The sequence below is a fragment of the Leuciscus leuciscus genome (assembly GCF_965113295.1).
Source record: "Leuciscus leuciscus genome assembly, chromosome: 24".
In the NCBI taxonomy this organism is placed as follows: Eukaryota; Metazoa; Chordata; class Actinopteri; order Cypriniformes; family Leuciscidae; genus Leuciscus; species Leuciscus leuciscus.
The window spans coordinates 11,989,736-12,010,838 of NC_138723.1; the positions used below are offsets into that span (position 1 = coordinate 11,989,736).

At 39.5% G+C, this 21,103-nt stretch overlaps 1 protein-coding gene across 1 annotated transcript in view; it reads left to right on the top strand.

Moving 5' to 3' along the window:
- Positions 1–21,103, top strand: part of sppl3 (signal peptide peptidase 3) — a 38,217-nt gene that overhangs the window by 14,263 nt on the left and 2,851 nt on the right. The window contains exons 2-9 of the mRNA XM_082158432.1: positions 6,425–6,502; positions 8,181–8,272; positions 11,861–11,980; positions 12,109–12,187; positions 14,364–14,476; positions 14,617–14,723; positions 16,193–16,547; positions 16,993–17,102. Coding sequence (XP_082014558.1) covers positions 6,425–6,502; positions 8,181–8,272; positions 11,861–11,980; positions 12,109–12,187; positions 14,364–14,476; positions 14,617–14,723; positions 16,193–16,547; positions 16,993–17,102 — 1,054 coding nt within the window. The remainder of the gene's footprint in view (positions 1–6,424; positions 6,503–8,180; positions 8,273–11,860; positions 11,981–12,108; positions 12,188–14,363; positions 14,477–14,616; positions 14,724–16,192; positions 16,548–16,992; positions 17,103–21,103) is intronic.

The window sequence follows — 21,103 nt, forward strand, 5'->3', positions numbered from 1 at the left end:
TTAGTGTATGCACATTATATCATTAGTAACATTAAATATAACACAATAAACCATCATATAGTATATCAGTAGGAGTTTCCTTAAGTCTTTCTAAAAGTTTACTACAGGCCGGTTTACTACAACAGTAGAAAAAAAATCTGAAATTATGGTTTATAGTTTTGGTGTGCCACCCCAAGATTTTAAGTGGCCCCATCTGGCCACCCCTGCGAAGAAAAGTTTGCAGCAAGTGGCTTTGAGCCAAAGACGAACGAACAAGTTCAAACAAGACTATCATTGTACACTTATTACACCGATTTTATTTATTTTTTTACCACACAATTACGGGGACATATTGAATTGAGATTAATGTTTTAAATCTTACCTGTTTATAAATCCATTTTGTACAGCGTACAAAACAATCGCCCAAGAACGGAGACGCAAGACGGCAAGTTGTATTTGAATGAAACGAGAGAGCGCGTGCGCGTGCGCGTCCGTTGCGATACATGGATGTGCGCTGTTATAATGCGTTGCTATTGACGACGGTCATTATAAGGAAGGAAATGCCACAGAATAATCTTGCTTAAAAAAGTGTATAGAGCTGCTTGTTTTATTTGTTGTTTGTTGATTTTCAAATATTTGTTTTTAGTGTGAGCATCAGTTCTTTTTGAACACTTTCATCTCGTTTTAACAAAACCGTGATAATCTTGATAATCACGATAATTTTGGTCACTATAATCGTGATATGAAATTTTCATACCGTCCCATCCCTAGTGTAATATATTTAATAATAATAATCAAATAAATCATAGTATTTTGTTGCACTTTATTTTGTGATTTCACTGAATTAACACTCATAGCTCCTGCAGTTTTGGCCTCTAGTAAGTCAGCTTTTGCAAAAATGCAATCAACAAACCAGTGTTCTGCCTCCCAGCACCCCATGTATATTTACAGGGACTGTCTGTTGCAACAATCAGCTGTTAGATTAAGCGAACAGAACAGCAGCGACAGTGTCCTGAAATTTCAGTTGAAATGTCTGTCTGGAGTCAAATACTGAAAGTGTGTCACTGACATGAGAAGTTGCACATACCTCTTTTTTTGTGTGCAAAAGGCCTTTGTATGGCACTAGTGCAAGAATGAAGCCCGGGAGGATTCAGACCATTCAATCATGTAAATCACAGCAAGTGTAATCTAGCAGGACATGCGTCTGCAGACACCTCCTTTCATCACTCTCTGTCCTATGAGATCACACTTTAAATGTTCATTCATTTAAATTAATAAATGAATGATCGTCTAAATAAGAATAAATAAACCAGTGTTTTTCAGGCACTTCTACGAGACATGCTACTGGACCCGTCTTTCACACAGTTTTTCTTAAGTATTTCTTTTGTAGAAGGATTATGACTTTCAATGAACTCTTAAAGATGAACTGAACTGAAAAAATCAACATTGATAACGTGTTGTTTATGACAATTAAAAGTAAATTACACCCAAAAAAAAAAAAAAATATCAATATAGCTTTTTTTTTAAGGAACACAAAAATTGCGTTTGTTAGTATAAGAACGCTGGCAATTCTGATGACGTCACTGGAATGGTAGGACCTGCGAAGGCATATAGGCAGCTGCAGCTGCAGGTCCTATACACACGAAAATGAGTCATTTTGGTTACGCGTTTGAGCCTGTGAGGTACAGGCCAGTAGTACCTGACTACCACCACAAGGAGGACGATCAGTTTCAGGCTCCACCACCTACAGTACAGGATCGTTTGGGGGGAAGTGACTGGTGTGGGTGCGGGCGCTGCCGGAGCATGGACACTGCACCGGAATCGATCTGTTGCAGAGAGGTCAACCTGGAACATTTATTTTTGAAATGCGATATGGAATTAGACCATATCGCATATATTGATATAGTTCAAATTTGTGATCCTTTCTCCCCGCGCCCCCGCTCCTCTTATTCCACTCTGCGTGTGTGTTTAGAGCATGTTATGTTATGAGAGGCGAATCATGACTACTTCAGAAAACCCAGCACAATAGGAACTACCAGGCAGTGACATAAGTGTATGCTGAAATAAAGTTTTTCACCTCAGAAAAACGGACTTTCTTGTCATGTCAGCCGTTATCCTGTTCTCGTAGCGCACACTCAATTGCACGCGCAAATGCAGCTCATGATTTCACATGGAAAGCAAGCAAGAGGATGGGTTCGCAACTGCGCGATGTGAACATAACATGATGACGCGCTTAATTTATTCAAATGAGAGCGACGATTCGCAACCAATGAGCCAATCACTGAAATAGTGGGGGAATGTGTGGGAACTGCTGGATTTTAAGTGAGAGAGTCAAGTGACTCTCCCCACCGGTGCTAAAAATAAACTTGTGAGAGCGTGTTATTGGCTATATGTCATGTTATAGCCAGATATGATGACGCTACTGCAACACGCATCACGACAGATGAGCGATCTATTCATCAAGCCAACGCGCAAACTGCCGCAAATGAAAGTAAGTCGTAGACGCTCAACACACAATCATATTCATTAATAGTAAAGAAACGAAATGATATTAGGCTAACGTTACCAGTGCTGCTGTCGCTCTCTCCTATCGCTGATTTTGAAATGAGCTTATGATCAATAAAATGCAGCTCATATCTGTAGCTTTTGGTGACGTGAACTCTGCATAGGCCTACATTAAATCTGCATATAGCGCGGGAATAGAAGATCCGATTTATATCAGTTTTGCGAAAACACACTTATGTGACTAGGTGTAAAAGGAATCGTTTTGATCAGTAAAAACGCATGAAGTGACCAGGTGTAAACAGGATCTACACCATAAAAAAAAGTCAAGTAAACACTAGATACACAACACAGTATGAAGCCTATTATCTCAATAGACCAAGTGCAAAAAAACAAAACGAAGAACTCCCGCACACTATCAATACTTGCAAATGAGTATCAAATCAGTATCGTTTAAGTTTCACCAAAAGACCAAGTGCAGAAACTAAAGTTACGACCAAATCAGTCGACACTGAGGACAGGAAGACGACAAAAACTCATTTTTGAGGACAACTTAATGTAGTCTACTGCAAGTACTGCAAAGGAAAAAAGCAAGCGGGTATTTGTTTTGTTTTTAGCACTTTATACTTTATTGAGGTGTTCATTCTTTTTATGTATTTTGAAGAAGGCTAAAATGATAATTGCATAATTATTAAACGGGTAGTTCACCCAAAATAAAAAATTCTGTAATTAATTACTCTCCATCATGTAGTTCCAAACCCGTAAGACTTTCACTCACCTTCGGAAGACAAATGAAGAACTTTTTGATGAAATTTAGAGATTTCTTTCCCTCCATTGACAGCCTACACAACTACCACTTTGATGCGTCGAAAAAAGTTCATAAAAAGATCATAAAACTAATCCATATAAATTGAGCAGTTTAATCAACTTTTTTCACTGTGCTCCTATATTTCTTTGTGTGCTCCTAAATTTGTTCATTTAGGAGCACATGTACTCCTTGGGAAAATAGTTAGCGTAGAGCCCTGCTTCACTTGTTTCATTACTGGATGAATCAGTGCTGTAGCGGTTAAGAAACAGAACTGCACGCATCTTGTGGAGGAACACTGTAGTCGGAGCTACTTCTCTCTGTATATGTCTATGACGGGTGCCGACCCGACCGGTGTAAAGTAGTCCGAGTATAAACGCTTATTACAGACTTACTGTAGTGATTCAGGATAAGACAAAAACACAGTTTGAAAAAAGGCATTCATGATGTATTCGCTCGTTATATACATTTTGTAAATTCTGAACACAAAGTTACGGACTGCTAGCCTGGTAATACCAAACTCTGCTACTTCGCTTTGCTTCGTAGACAGAGTCTGGCATGGCATAATTGAAAAGCGTTTTCTTTCTCGCGGGGGGGCGCTTGTCTGAAGTTTAAAATCATTGGTTACCCGTAAGCCAATCACATAACGTTTGGTTATGGCGTGTGTTATGCGCATGCTGAGCCGCATCTAACTTCCACTGTAAACACATGTATGATGCAAAAACAAAACCATCGAGCGAAATACCGGAGTGAACATGGCTGTGAACGACTTTTGCAGATTATGTGAAGTAAATCTACGCATCCACGGTACAATCAGCGTCTACGTCACGGCTCTCAGCCCGCCCTCTGTTCGTTGATTGGCCGGCTGTTTTCAGGCCGGAGGAAAACAGAAAGCTATGACGCTGTCTCAGACTGAGTACAGAAGCGAAATGAAATTGAGCGGAAGTACGAAGTCTGGCGTAGTCAGGCAGGCTAACGGACTGCAGCTTTAACAGTGTCTTTATGAATGGTTTGAAGCATCAGATCTAATCGATACACTCGTTATTTGAAGTGACTTTCAAAAGGTGATTTACTCTATTTTGGTTTCTACCGTAGACATCAGTGTTTATACTCGAACTATAAACTTTTAACTTAGTACTTCTGTGATCATTTGAATATTTGTAACACAGAAATATCCATATTGTGTGGTTGAAAGGACTGAAAGTAAAGCTGTTTCATATATATTGACAACTGCTCTATCTGGGTCAGCGGCAGCGCAAACAGATTTGAATGTTTCCGGTGTGAAGTTTTTGTCATTTAGGAATAAGATCGCGTGGGTGTTTGAATCGAGATCTTTTAAAGATTAATCGTGCAGCTCTACAGTCTTTATACTCTCTCTCTCTGAGTTTATATCTGACGCAAAACATATACATGTGCTGAGTAGCGCGAGGGCTTTTCAGTGCATTCATTACTATTTTAATATTCATGAGAATATTCATATTCTATTAAAGGATAAGCTTCCAGCACTTCGCCCACACATCGCACCAGAACCATTTTCGGAAACCGAAACTTAGGAATTTCGCACGGTTCCGGTATTTAACGGTTCTGGATAAGAACCGATTCTTGGTTCCCAACCCTAATCCTTACTTTTCAATATTACTCTTTTGTGTTTCGCCTCCCTCCGCCATTTTGCTCTAGCACGAGTGTGACGAATGACATCAGAGAAACGTCAGTAGGCTATAATCGATTATGGTCTAAAACTGCATCGATGCAACAATTCATTTCAACACCCCTACTATTATATGCACAAAACACAATACAAAGAATCTTAAAATCACAGTTAATAGAAGTGCATGTTGGACCCTACAACAGGAAAACACAGAAATAACCAAAAGGATGTTCACATTGAATATGCACTCATGTTTAAGCTTGGACAACAATACACTTCCATAGACTTTAGCTTGTTTGTTCGGATCTCTTCTCGAGTATCACCACACACACACGGGAGTAATATGCAATTACAGTGTTGCATAAGAAAATGCGAGTAGTGCTATGTAGAGTTGCTAGGGTGTTTCTGGGTGGTTGGTAGGTGGTGGCTTACTAGCCTAAATCAAAAGGGCCCACATTCAAGTCTGTATAATGTTCTGGTCTGGTCCTTTCTTCCATGCATGTCCATGCTTGCCTTAGCTAAAACCACTAATTGTGTAAATAGTCTATTTAACCTCAGTAATTGACGATAATAAAGTCAGTTTGAATGAAAATGGCTATATAACACACATTTAAGCCTTACATATGTTGTTTTCTTTCCCAGTGGTCACTTGTGATTCTGAAACATTGTGGCAGTCAGAGCTCAGTTGAGCTGTTTTATAGGGTTTTGGGGGCCAGACGGCCCTCACAGAGCCTGCACACATTCCTCACGCCTTCCTTTGAACCCAGGCTAAGTGTCAACCCGTCACACCCACATCCTCAAACACCCCTTGTCCTCTTCGCCTCGCTTTTTGTCCTTTCTACGGTCTTGATGTACGTCTATTCTGTGTTTCCGGATCATTACGTATAGTGTCGAGGTTAGGCCTGTGTGTGACTACTAATGTGTTTTTCTTCAAACCATTTATTGTCCATAATAAAGCGTTTCATTTGAGGATAAGGTCAGCGTCTCGTCCTACTTTTTCTTGCTCTCACTTTCCTTATTCATACATACAACATTAACGCACACAATCAAGTCTGCTGCTTTTGATCACAGCCGCACATTATTTATCCAGCAAACAAACTTGTCTCTTGCTCGTTGTAATCATATTTTAAGAGTCTGCTTAGCACACCGTGTACAGCCTGACCTCTTTCTCTAAAAGCTTATTTACAAAAGGCAAGCGCAGGTCTCAAGACGCTCGGCGGAGCTCTGGGAGGATGGGAATGCCGTAACACGAGATCTTTCTCATGCACAGCTCTGTAACAACTCGACCAGGCTGAGCTTTGATTCACGTTTCACCCACACACTTGGGTCAATAGCTGATGGTGTGACTAGTGAGCTCATTCAAGTGAAGGGTTTGAACCAGGAAGGGTCGTACAGGGTGGCTGTCTTTGTGTCTGATGTATGACATATCTGGTACCCATCCTTTTGTTGTTGTTGTGAAAAAAAAATAACTTCCTTTCTCCTCTCCTCAGGGCGTACTCCCTTGTGGACTCCAGCCAGGTGTCAACCTTCCTCATCTCCATCCTCCTCATCGTGTATGGCAGCTTCAGGTGAGCTCTCATCTCTTCTGCTGCAGACCTCAGGGCTCAGCTATTAGGACTGAACCAGTGCTGTGTTGACACAAAATATGATATTTGTTGATCGTGCATGTTTTGCATGGACAAACATAGTCATTTGGTCTTCTGATGATTTGAGCATTGTTAATTTTAAAATGTCATCATGTCACCAAATATGTCAAGTTATTTAGCTGGTGACGCATTCGTTTGTGTTGAAATTGCGAAAATTGATCAGTAATGAATTCATAGCAGTCATTGATGATATAAGCTGTATAATTTCCATGCATTGCTGAAAATGAAAATAAGTTTTAGTGAAAAATAAATATATTTATATGGTAACTTCCTTTTCTTTCTCTGTAGGGAAATATATAATATAGATGATTCAAAAGATTTCTATTTCAAATAAATGCTGTTCTTTTGAACTTTCAATTCCTTAAAGTATCATGAAAAAAGGATCATGTGACACTGGAGTGCTGATGCCGGAAATTCAGCTTTGATCACAAGAATAAATTACATTTGAAAATGTATTAAAATAGAAAAGTTTTTTTTTTGGATTGAAATAATATTTATGTTTTTACTGTATTTTTGATCAAATAAATGCAGCCTTGGTGAGCAAAAGAGACTTTTTTTCAAAAATCGTAAAGAAATATTTTGAACCTGTGTGTTCACAAATATTTATTATACAGGGAATTATTTACTCCCCCCCCCCCCCCCCCCCCCCCCTATATGTGTGTGGTTTTTTTTTCTTCTAGTACATATTTTTTAAATGCTTAAAAGTATTGTTTTACGTAATGTAGCTGATGAACATTGTCATGACAAGTGAAAAATAATTACTTGCCTGTGTTAGCAGAAAAAAATCTACACTTCACCTGGACCTTTAAACATATCTATTGAATGAATCAGTGGGCATAGTTGTTTTTCTCTGACAAATTGAATTTGTTGTGAAAGAAAATTAAGCTGTGAGGTACAGAAGTGTCGATTTTATTTTGGCCGATCTCGTTTCAGGACTTGCACACAAACTGCAGTGTATTATATCCACACAAATTACATTTTCAAGTCTGTAAACAGGACTTTAACACAGGCCAGAGACGGGTCATGCTGGAGGGCACAGACGTGCCAGCAGAGAAAATACTGTTCGCTCGCTGTTTGCCATGCTCGAAATATTGGATTAAAAATATAAATGTTGAATTGGCAGTGGGTGTTTATATGAATGTATGTCTGAAGAGAACTGACTGTCTTCAGAAAAGTTTCGATTGCATTTACTTTTCTGCTTCCCTCCATATAATGCCTACTTTAATAATGCGTTAAAAGTAGTGTTTGTAAGTGCAGAGGAAACGCTAAATCGCTGCTGTTCCATAAGCACCACCTACTAACAGAGAGATAATTTGCATAATTGCACAAAGCGGTATTGGAAACTTTTACATTTGCTTGTAAAAAATCAGCAATCATCATTGGCCATGAAAAATCATGATCGCCGCTACAACACTTTTAAAATGACTGTACTTCTGCTCCTTATAGCCTTTAATTTCTCTTCAAACTAAATGTCATCTGTGACTTGTCAAAACCTCCGCCATAGGGTATAAAGCTCAGGCATCCTGGTTTTGTCCAATGTTGGTTCACTTAGGGGCTTGAAAAATTGTGAATTGTGGATAAACTGTGTCTGTCCTCACAGGTCATTAAACATGGACTGTGAGAACCAGGAGAAGGACAAGGATGGAAACCCCACCAACCCTGGCTCCTTCAACAATGCCAACACTAACAACAGTGAGTCCTGAACTAGTTCCTAGTCATGAGCCAAGAAAGCGTTGTGGAAATACGAATTCAACCTACTAATCTGACTTCACTTCGGATAATTCAAGCAGCTTACAGTTGTTAATATAATAAAATATTATACTACTCTTTTGACACAACTTACCCAATGGCTTTTAACTCCTCACTTTTATCGGTTTGTCTTAACATGAAAAGTGCAGTTATTTTCAGAATAACAATAATTTTAACATTTGTAAAATGTTTGTAAAACTTAGAATAATGAAACGCTTTTAAAACATAGATTAAAATAATGAAACAAAAACAATGATGCTTCCACAGGAAAAGAACAGATCACAGCTCATAGCAATTTAAAATTGTAAGAACTGTCCATCCCAATCAAAACAGTCAGATGATCTGTAACAGAGAGTGGGGAAAGAACTTTATGCTTCAATAATGATATCCCTACCTTAGTGAGCGTTATGCATTTGTTTCCTCGCTGCGCAGAGAAGACTAATTTGTGGTTGTAGTGACGTCAGTAATAGACGAAGGTCATCCTCCACTTAAAGACGTGAACGATATTTGTTCTTGATGAAAGTCATAGCAGAAAATCCTGATTCACACAGATAAGTTGAAACGAATGGTAAAAGTTTCCTTAGTGCTCTTTGTGTGAGTTCAGGAAATTAATTTTGAACAGAACCAGAAATGGCCAATGGAAGAGTGTGTCGTCATTTGCTCCAGTTCATGATTACTAGTCAGATCTATCAAAGCCTCTTCATCTTGTATAGACAGTGCGTCACTTTCTGATGCCTTGAACTTGAATGGATTGCGAATCCACACATCCTGGATTGTCTCAGAAAAATAGAGTGTGAATTGCTGACACAGACCCCTCAAGTGTTCAGTGACCTGAGGCTGAATAGTAACCACTGACAGCCCTGTCTCTTTCATGAAATCAGCCCGCGTGGGAAACATGTCCAAGCATCCTTTCTCCACACGAGTGGCCCATAGATCCAGCTTTCTCCTGAACGAGGACACTTGCTCATATGCCAAAAACACATTGCCGTCTCTGCCCTGCAATGATGTATTAAGCGTGTTGAGGCGTACGAATATGTCCGACGAATAAGCCAACTTTGGATTCCATTTCAAATTGCTCATGTGCTGTGCCGGTGAGGATTGAACATTTGACAGGAAAAAGTAGTAGTTCCTCACGCAAATCAAAAAGTCGTGATAGAGCTCTGCCCCGTGACTGCCAGCGGACTTCAGTGTGCACAAGCAGCTGTTTGTAGTGCGCTCCCAATTCATCGCATAAAATGTGGAAAAGATGAGAATTTAGAGGTCGTGCTTTAATCAGGTTGACAATTTTCACAGCTTCGTCGAGGACACTCCGAAGATCATTTGGCATCATCTTGGCAGCTAAGGCTTGTCTATGGATCGTGCAGTGGGTCCACACGGCTCTCGGGGCTACCTCTTTAACCCTCGATATGAGACCACTGTGGCGGCCCGTCATTGATTTTGCCCTATCACTGCATATGCCACAGCAGCGTTCCCAGTCTGTATCGTTCTTTCTCACAAATTTGTTCAATTTGTTGAAAATCTGTTCATCTGCAGAGCTCCAGACTAACTTTTTTTACTAGGAGCGCTGTAGCCCCTGACTGAAAATTTTAGGAGCACACGTAGGAAATTTAGGGACACAACTTAAATCAGCTTGCAAAGCAATTATTCAAATTTCCCAAAAAATAACTGTAATACTGACAAATGATTTAATAATAGACTTAACGTACAGATATTACAATGTGCAGTTTTATTTTAAGTTCACAGGCTCCAGACTTACATCTGAGGGCAGCAGCACCGGAGCCACTGAATTCTACAAAAAATATCTGATAGCACTGGGGCTGACAATAAAGCACTAAGCTTAATTTAGGGTGTAGATGAAATTAATTTTAATTATTATCATTTATATGTCTTAATATGAATTAAAAAGCAAAACGAGTGAAAAAAATTATATTAGGGAGTGAAAATAGCCAATAAGCATCCTACTGTTTACAATGGTCATTTATTTTGTTTAATAAGTGTTTAAATAAGAGTTTTCCTACATCTTAGTACAATCTTTGAAGGATGAACAACAAATGTGTTAGTCATCACATTAAAAATAACATTTATATTTGATATAGTTGTGAAGTGCTGGAAAAAGATGTGTAGTACTTGTAAGCGTTTGACTATTTCTGTCACAATACCATAGTTATGGTTAGAGTTACTACATTAGCCTAAATCCATGGTGAATGTTGCTGATTTGTGGACTGAAAGCCTTCTATAAGTGCTTCTCCTGGTTTCCACGTCAGCGCTGTTTGATCTGATATCGCGCCGAATCTGAATGTTTCTCACTGGATCTCGCAGCGATGATGTTATCAATTCTGAGGCGAGTTCAATGGATTTCTTCACTGGATCTCAGAGTCTGGATCTCCTAGTAACAGTGTCACGAGATCGAGATCGGCCTGCGACTGGCAGGTTCGGGGCGCTGCGCTGTCTATTATTGGTCTGAACTAATAAATGGTGCGTGTAGCAGCGCGTTTTCGTTCCGCCTTTTTTGATTTTGTTTGCATTCGCTGCTCGGCAACGTTGTGGTCGCGCCAGCGCAACCTAAATAAATATTTGGTCGCACTGGCAGGAAAAATGGTCGCAGTCTGGAGCCCCTGACCTGTTGTGTGGGTGGGCAAAGGACTACTAAATAGAAACACTTTTTGAATGTCCATGTTTTTCACGTACCGCACATGTTAACAGCTGAGCGCAGCTGACCACATCGGTGGATTCGTCAAAAATTTTGTCCGTGTCTGATGCTGTCTAACACTTGCTCCTTCACATTCTGTGCCATGTCTGAGATGCGCCGACTTATTGTGTTGTCAGATAGTGGAACAGAATCGATCTTAGAAGCCGCTGCCTCTTCTACCATCAGAGAACACACGTCTTTCAAGGTGTCGCCAAAGTTTTGTGGGTCTCATGCAGTCATTAGCCAAAATCTCCTGACAAACCACACATAAAGGTCGTGGTTCATCAACTGGTCGTGTCCACGTAAATCCTAAATTCAAATACTGATCATCATATCGTCATCTTTCGGGTTTAAGCCCTAAATTTGAAGGCTTTGAATCGGGGGGTCTCAGAAATCGCTTCATTGTATTAATAGGCATGCCTGTATTGGCGGGCTTGCCAAACCGCAGCGAATTCACAGCTACGGCATTCTGAAAAATTTTTATCTTATTTTTGTCTTATTATTTTTAGTATAGTTTATATAAAAACATTTAAATATAAAATAATTACATATAATAATTAAACTCAATAATTATATTTTAAACTAATTATTAGGCTATACTTTTTACCACTCTCCGGACCTCCCCTGGCATGCTCTGCACGTTCCATGTTAAAATACACTTTTGACCAATTCTAAGGCAATTGCATAAAACATTTCTATCACAAAAGGGATTAAAAACAGCTATTATTGCTTCGTGGAAGGTGGAGTGCATTGTGGGATACAGTATAGCATGCAGTTGCAGTAGTATGTTAGTATGCTCTTCTGAACAGAACCTGAATCCTCTCATATGTGTGTTTGCACAGGTATTCAGACCATAGACTCCACACAGGCACTGTTCCTGCCCATCGGAGCCTCAGTGTCTCTGCTCGTCATGTTTTTCTTCTTCGACTCTGTTCAGGTGGTGTTCACCATATGCACTGCAGGTACGTGCCACATGCAAACACACCAGTGACCTTCCACCGCTCCTTTCTAACACACTGACCTAGTTTATACGCTGTAACATGCTTGAGTAATATTTACGTAATTGTTTCTGTTTGTTTTTCCTCAACAGTTCTAGCCACCATCGCTTTTGCATTCCTCCTGCTGCCGATGTGCCAGTATCTGACCAGACCTTGCTCCCCACAGAACAAGTAAGAAATGTTTACTCGCTCATCAGAGTGGTTTGCCTTTTAAATGCCGTTACCTCAGTTCACGTCAACAACCCATGTCTTATTAGGATTCAGGTTATTCAGATAAAAATCGATTGTGACATTCACTCAGGAAAGCCATTGAGTTAATTGTCCCTCATTAGCATGTCTTTATAATGTCTAATGATGAATGGCTGATGACAACTTTTTATTAATAATAGTAAAGATGTAGATATAATTTATTTCTACATTTAATTTAATGTTGTATAAAATAAAGGGATAGTTCACCCAACAATTAAAATTGTCATCAATTACTCACCCTCATGTCGTTCTAAACCCGTAAGGCTTTCGTTCATCTTCAGAACACAGATGATCTATCTGATGAATTCTGAGAGCTTTCTGTCCCTCCATTGACAGCTACGCAACTATCACTTTCAAGCCCCAGAAAGGTAGCAAAGGCATCAATAAACTAATCCATGTTACTCCAGTGGTTTAACCTCATGAACCTTTATGAAGCACTGCGAACCCCCCATCACACAATTAACACTTTATGTACAAAATATTATTCTCCAGCACGTTTACGAGAGCATCAGGACCCATGTGTGTTGGCGCGAGAGCAGACGTTCTTAATAATATTAATATTTTGTCAATTAAGTTGGTAAGTTATGTTTTTTGCGCAAGCAAAGCACCCTTTAAAGTAAAAGTAAACACTTCATTTAAGTAATCCATGTGATTCCAGTGATTTAACCTCAACTTTATGATGTCTTTACTACATTTCTGAGGCTTGAAAGTGGTAGTTGTGTAGACTGTCAATGGAGGGATAGAAAGCTCTCATATTTCATCAAAAATGTCTTTATTTGTGTTCCAAAGATTAACAAAAGTCTTAAAGGTTTGGAATGACATGAGTAAATTATGACAGAATTTTAATTTTAATTTAACCATTTAAATGTAGATCATGTAAATCAGAGGTCTTCGACCCTGTTCCTGGGGACCCACTGTCCTGCAAAGTTCATTTCCAACCTTCTTCAGCACAGCTGCATATGTATTTTCATATGTATGTCAAGTTTATTCCCATATATTCCTGTTAATTCCCAAGGAAAGTTTTCACCTTTAAAAATTCTCAAAATTTTGCAACCCTACATGTGGATGCCTTTTCATATTCCCATCCCAACTTCTACAGTGTGTCATTTAAAAGACTTAATTTTGTCCCAAGGTATGCACTGTTACCATCATAACTATCTCTTGCTAAAATAATGCATTATTCCAAATATAAATCTTGTGATACTATTCCAGTAACAAATGTCAACAGGAAGAAACGAGTATGAACAAATAAACATTTTATTTGACCAATTTATTTTAAATTTAAGTTTGTCAGAAGCGAACACGGTCAATGTCATAAATTTGCTTAGGTTTGAATAGCACAGATCTGAAATATTTCTTTGTTTCTACATCATAAGTTTACATTTGTCAAAATCCTAAACTTTTCATTTCAAGGTGTTAATGTGAAAAAAGTGATCTCAGGCATAAAAACATTTTTTTATGTACTCTGGGGTCTATGATTAGCCTTAAGGGTGGTCGCGCATTGCTTCTTTTTTTTTTTTGATTAGTGGATGAATAATTAGACAACAGGGCAAAATCAAAGATTAGAAAGGGCCACTTTTTATAAAATATTTTCCTGTATTTTTAGACTTTATTCAAGCTGTAAAACTAAATGTATCTTGCAGCACAAATTGAAGACAGTATGTACATTAATGACAGTTTAGGAGAAATTGTGCATACACTCATAGAAAACAATGTGTTTGAATTGTAAACATGGTGTGACGCTTCTCATCCGGTGTGCGAACCCCTTTAATGTCCAAAACAAATGATTAACTCTTGATCATTTTAGTTTTTTTGCCTGATGAAATGCTCCAAATCGTAAAAAATCTGCGTTTAAAATCACCCATTTGAAACCGACAATGCTCGTGTTTGTTCGTAGGGATTCGTCGTGCGGCTTCACTCAATCTCACAATGTAATCTAGAATCTTTTCTTTTTTTTTGCTCTGGGTGGAACAATCCTCTTGTGTGTTAATGGACAACAGTGTTGGAAATCAGATGCTGGGGTGTGAAAAAGAGCCTCATGTCCCAGCCAGGCGATGTGTGGTTGGTAGTGTATTCAGCATGTCTCTCTTGTCTCCAGGATCTCGTTCGGCTGCTGTGGCCGATTCACGTTGGCGGAGCTGCTGTCTTTTTCTCTCTCTGTCTTGCTGGTTCTCATCTGGGTGCTGACAGGCCACTGGCTGCTCATGGACGGTGCGTCAGCATGCTGTTACTCTGTGTTTGTGTGTGTGTAGGAAGATAATGTAAACGTGTCCTCTGGTTTACCTATTACCACCTTTTTTGTATGGAGTGCTGTTATTTTGCTCTGAATATTGTGTTGTTGTTTCCTGCAGCGCTCGCCATGGGTCTCTGTGTGGCCATGATCGCGTTTGTGCGGCTGCCTAGTCTCAAGGTGTCATGCCTGCTGCTGTCAGGCCTCCTCATCTATGATGTTTTCTGGGTAAGCAATTAATGCAGCAAGTCACACTGGTTCTGAGGGATTTACATCTTTAAATCGTACCATGAGTCATTTAATGTCACAGTATGTGCATATACACCACCAGTCTAAGGTTTAGACAAGTTTATATAAACCTGTTGATCCAAAGGCTTTTGCTTAATGTTTTTTTTGTTTTTTTTTGCCTTCGCCAGCATTTTTTATCATTTGCACAAATATTTCATGGGCCCCAGAATATTTGTATGAAGAGTCTCTGCTTTTAAACAAACAAACAAAATGTATATGTACATGTTTTTTTAGTTTTTTTTTAAGATAATCTTTTATTTTCATTTTTTTATATATATATATAGATAGATAGATAGATAGATAGATAGATATAGAGATAGATAGATAGATAGATAGATAGATAGATAGATAGATAGATAGATAGATAGATTTTTTTTAAAATCCAGTAAAGTAAATGGCTCACAAGTTACTGTTGTTTTATTTATTTAGTAGGAACTTGAATTAAAACCAAGAAATATAATTATTCCTAAAAAAAATAAGCCTTTAAAACCAAAAACTGAAATTAATATTATAAAATAGATAGTCCTGACTTTGTTTTAAAATATACACACTTCATCATTATTCTCTATTGCTTTCTATATTAGTGTGGCAAGTGGTGGTGATTGGCAGCTGTAAAAATGACATGTGCTTTGTTTAGTATCAAGTTCTTCCTTGTCTTGACAGTGTAGGAAACATCCTGCTCTGCATTTTTGCATTCTTCCATGTTTCTTTGTCACTCTGTCACTCTTACATGCAAATACTGTAAAGTAATCATGTCCATTAAGACTGGCACATGTCAATCATCACATAGTATGAACTTTCATACCACTCCACCCTGCTGGTGTCATAAAACTTATTACAGCTCACAAGATTGTTACAAAATATTCAAGGAATCCTGTAACGGTTTACTTATTTGCTTGCGAGTCGCCGTTTAACAGATGCTTTATTACTCAGTCAAATGCACCTGGGGTTAAGTGTCATTTGGGTGCAAAGCTGAAACTCTTTGGCTGCCAAATTCCAGAACTGAAACCAATAGATCACACCACCCCCTTTAGTACGTGTTCCCCATCCCACCCCGGTGCTGACTGTCAAACCTTTTCGTCAGTGTGGAAAATCACTCCAAACACGCTTACACAAGCCTGACATCCCTCTCTCTCAGCGTCTTCAAACAGCAGGGCGAGCTGGCCTGTCCCTCTGACTCTCTCTCTCTCTCTCTCTCTCTCTCTCTCTCTCTCTCTCTCTCTCTCCTCTCTCTCTCTCTCTCTCTCTCTCTCTCTCTCTCTCTCTCTCTCTCTCTCTCTCTCTCTCTCTCTCTCTCTCTCTCTCTCTCTCTCTCTCTCTCTCTCTCTCTCTCTCTCTCTCTCTCTCTCTCTCTCTCTCTCTCTCTCTCTCTCTCTCTCTCTCTCTCTCTCTCTCTCTCGCTCCTGTAGGTCTTTTTCTCCGCCTACATCTTCAACAGCAATGTGATGGTGAAGGTGGCCACGCAACCTGCCGACAACCCCCTCGACGTGCTCTCGCGCAAACTGCATCTGGGCCCTGGCATGGGGCGGGACGTCCCGCGCCTCTCCCTGCCCGGCAAGCTGGTGTTCCCGAGCTCCTCCGGGAGCCACTTTTCCATGCTGGGCATCGGTGATATCGTCATGCCGGGGCTGCTGCTGTGTTTCGTGCTCCGATACGACAACTATAAGAAGCAGGCCTCTGGAGAAGTGCCCGGGACTGCCAACGTGTCCGGCCGCATGCAGCGGGTCTCCTACTTCCACTGCACCCTCATTGGTTACTTTGTTGGTGCGTGTCACAATGCTATCATCCAAACACACCCTCCTATTAAGATTGTGATTTGCATTGTGATTAATAACAGAATAATTTATCAATAGATTTGAAATCTGACCAGGCTAGCACACTATCAGTTTATCTGTCGTTCTGTCTGTCTATTATCTATCAGTCTATCATCTGTTTATCTATCCATCTGTGTGCTGATAAGTCGGAACGACTCATTATTAGTCATTTGTTGGTCAATTGGTCAACCTATGCTGTTTGTGTTTTATGATTCCGATTAACTCATGAGTCATTTGTTTGGGATCAGTTGGACTACTCTGAACGCTGTTCGTTTCTGATTCACTGTAAAGCTAGCTTATTCTTTCTGCAAGCGGGCTAAACTGGTTGCGCTGCATGTAATTGTATTGACTGTGTCACTGTGGATGTTTGATGGTTCTCTCTCTTCCACTCTCAGGTCTGTTGACGGCGACGGTGGCTTCTCGTATTCACCGCGCGGCCCAGCCTGCCCTGCTGTACCTGGTGCCCTTCACCCTGCTGCCTCTGCTCACCATGGCCTACCTGAAGGTACGTCAGCATGTGAACACCTGGAAGTCCAGAGGGACGCGAGATGCCTCATTTCTAATAATGACCAAACGGTGTCAACTTCATTTCGTGGAATCGCCATTTACTCAGTTGCTCAGAAACAATGCAGAAGTCTACATGGTGTCGTTGTCCGGTTATTTGAGCAGGGTGTGTGCCGTATCCGTAGCACTGCGCTGCATTATTTATGCGCTAGCACATGTGCGTCTGTGCGGGTACTCCGCATTCCTTCTATTGAGGCATCAGTTGTAGGCCGGTTTTCATTGTGGCAGATGTTTTGTTCTGCATGTGTTGCAACATAATCTGATCAGTTCTGTGTAGTGCCGTCACCATAGCAACAGCCTCACTTTTCCATGGAAACAAACAATTGTGGGAACGATTTTGCACACGGTAGCTGAAATGCTGTTACAGTAGCTACATGGAGCTTGACGAGCTTGGACTTGGGTCATGACATCGTCCAAACGTTCATTAATTGCTAAACCCAAACCGTTCGTGTTAAATCATATGCATGGCACATTATTTTAGTCCATTGTACATGTGCTTAAAATACTATGCTTTTTTGTGTCAAGGTATGCCATAGTACTTGTTGGACGTGTGATAACCATCAAGAAGATGAAATCTTTTGCTTTGAAATCTTTTAAAGCAAGTTGTGTGTGCCAAAAAACAGAAGTAGGCAGAGCAAATTAGCATTAGAACAAATTTGATTCGAAACCCATCTTCTCAAAAAGGAAGCGGTGTTTTTCCATGTTAGTGTCTTATCTAAAGTGTGTGTGTGTGTGTAGCACAATGTATTGTCCTGTATTCTAATTTGTGTGTGTGTGTAGATGGGTCTGTGTCTGGATGTGTGTGTGGGGGGCGATGTGTGTGTTGGTGGGTGGGGGAGTGTGTGTGACCTTCATGGATTGAAAAGGCGCGTAATCATTGATGTAAGAACCACCACACAGGTTTGTGTTGTTTTCGGTAGCGCTTCTGCACAATTGAACATATTATTGAAACCTTTCTGACTCTTAAAAGCGATATTGATTGCTATGCAAAGACAGTAGAGAAGGTGAGGCAAAGTAAGCGTGTGTGTGCTTGTTGACAAAGAAAAAAAAATTGTTTAAGAAAGTGAATGGGGCGTTAACAACAAGAGGACGTAATTATGATGTGTTAATTGATCTGCACAGGTTTGTGCTATTTTTAATTTACATATTTGTTGAAGAAAAACATTAATGGGAGCATAAATATTTGAATGCACAAGCCTCTTGTAACTCTGGATAGAACGCATTTAAGTGTATTGTGCAAAATGTCACAATTATCTGTAACTTCCTGTAATGCTGCTGCACATCCACTGACATTTACTTTAATAATCTGTGGCAGTACGTTTGTGAGCTGTGGTTTGTGTGCGCACTACAGATAATGGTGGATAATGGGTCAAATGAATGTGCAGAAATGAAGGACACTGGGACATTGTTTTGTTGTGAAAGGATGTTTTTATCACATGCATGAGTCCGTTCACATAGACCATTTATTTAATGTACTTTTAGTCATCTAATTAAACATTTCAGCCCAGATATAGCAGATGAGAAATTATATTTTTAAATGCTACTTATTATATACAATATATTTACAAGTAAGATAAAAAAAAGTTAGTTTAGTTACTAAACCAAAAACATTAAGGAACTACTACTGATCGAACTTTATTTTTTAATTTAATATTATTATTGAATTTTATTCTATTTTTTACTTGAACAGTCTCATTTCTTATACATATTTAATTGCATAAGTCTATAAATAATGAAAAATAATTATTGACCTGTTCAACAAAATAAATAATTTAATTGGCTATTATTATTATTATTACATCTACAAAAATAACAAAATATTAATCTATAAATTTTTTTGGTTGACAAAAATGTGGAAACATTTTAACTTACTATAGACTAATGCAGTTAAAATGTATAATTTATAATAACAAAGTTATTAAATAAGTTAATAGTTATTAAAGTTAATAATTTAAAATGATTTATTACTGCTGTTTATTATCATTATTACTGTTATTTTTATTTATTCATAAAAAATAAAAATAAACGCATTGACCACTGAGAGAGAAGCTTGTATTAATGTTACGTCTTTGTCATATGACATCACTTTCAGTAGGGCTGTCACTAATCATATTTGGTTCAAATTAAGTATAAAAATCAGTAATCAGTTTTATAGAACAGCACTTAAAATACATCATATAAAATACATAATACAAACAATCATCTTATGTCCATTATGTATTATAACAAATGCCTGCAGAGGGCGCCAGCGGCCTGGTGTTACACTTTACAGCAGATCAAATCTTTTCATTCAAATGTTTACTTAATCTTTCATATTTGGCCACATCCTATGGCCACTGTAATTTCTTGATCAAGAATATGTGGACATCAATACATCAAAACATTTATTTTGAAATTGCGATGAACAGTTTGCATATTTAGAAAGATATTGATGTATTCTCCTGTGTTGGCGTAGGTTTATAAATGATTTTCCTTACAAATCTGATGAAATGGCGCATATTGCGTTCCCAGATGAGCGTTATAAGCAACCCAAACTCACAGCATATGCAGAGAGGAAGTTTGAGATGCATGTTACACATGTAAATAACAATTCATGTGGAGAAGCATTTACTGGGAACACACATGTAAAGAAAAAAAAGAAAAATGTAAATAAAATACAGTATATAAACCGCAGGGTATATACAGTGGAGAGAACAAGTATTTGATACACTGCCGATTTTGCAGGTTTTCCTACTTACAAAGCATTTAGAGGTCTGTAATTGTTATCATAGGTACTCTTCAACTGTGAGAGACAGAATCTAAAATCCAGAAAATCACATTGTATGATTTTTAAATAATTAAGTTGCATTTTATTGCATGACAAGTATTTCATCACCTACCAACCAGTAAGAATTCCGGCTCTCACAGACCTGTTAGTTTTTCTTTAAGAAGCCCTCCTGTTCTCCACTCATTACCTGTATTAACTGCACCTGTTTGAACTCGTTACCTGTATAAAAGACACCTGTCCACACACTCAATCAAACAGACTCCAACCTCTCCACAATGGCCAAGACCAGAGAGCTGTGTAAAGACATCAGGGATAAAATTGTAGACCTGCACAAGGTTGGGATGAGCTACAGGACAATAGGCAAGTAGCTTGGTGAGAAGGCAACAACTGTTGGCGCAACTATTAGAAAATGGAAGAAGTTCAAGATGACGGTCAATCTCCCTCGGTCTGGGGCACCATGCAAGATCTCACCTCGTGGGGCATCAATGATCATGAGGAAGGTGAGGGATCAGCCCAGGACTACACGGCAGGACCTGGTCAATGACCTGAAGAGAGCTGGGACCACAGTCTCAAAGAAAACCATTAGTAACACACTACGCCGTCATGGATTAAAATCCTACAGCGCACGCAAGGTCCCCCTGCTCAAGCCAGCGCATGTCCAGGCCCGTCTGAAGTTTGCCAATGACCATCTGGATGATCCAGAGGAGGAAAGGGAGAAGGTCATGTGGTCTGATGAGAAAAAAATTGAGCTTTTTGGTCTAAACTCCACTCGCCGTGTTTGGAGGAAGAGGGATGAGTACAACCCCAAGAACACCATCCCAACCGTGAAGCATGGAGGTGGAAACATCATTCTTTGGGGATGCTTTTCTGCAAAGGGGACAGGACGACTGCACCGTATTGAGGGGAGGATGGATGGGGCCATGTATCGTGATATCTTGGCCAACAACCTCCTTCCCTTAGTAAGAGCATTGAAGATGGGTCGTGGCTGGGTCTTCCAGCATGACAACGACCCGAAACACAGCCAGGGCAACTAAGGAGTGGCTCCGTAAGAAGCATCTCAAGGTCCTGGAGTGGCCTAGCCAGTCTCCAGACCTGGGGTGCGTTTCCCGAAAGCATCGTTAGCCAACTATGGTGGCAAGTTCCCTCGTTACCAATAGAGTTCAATGGACATTGCG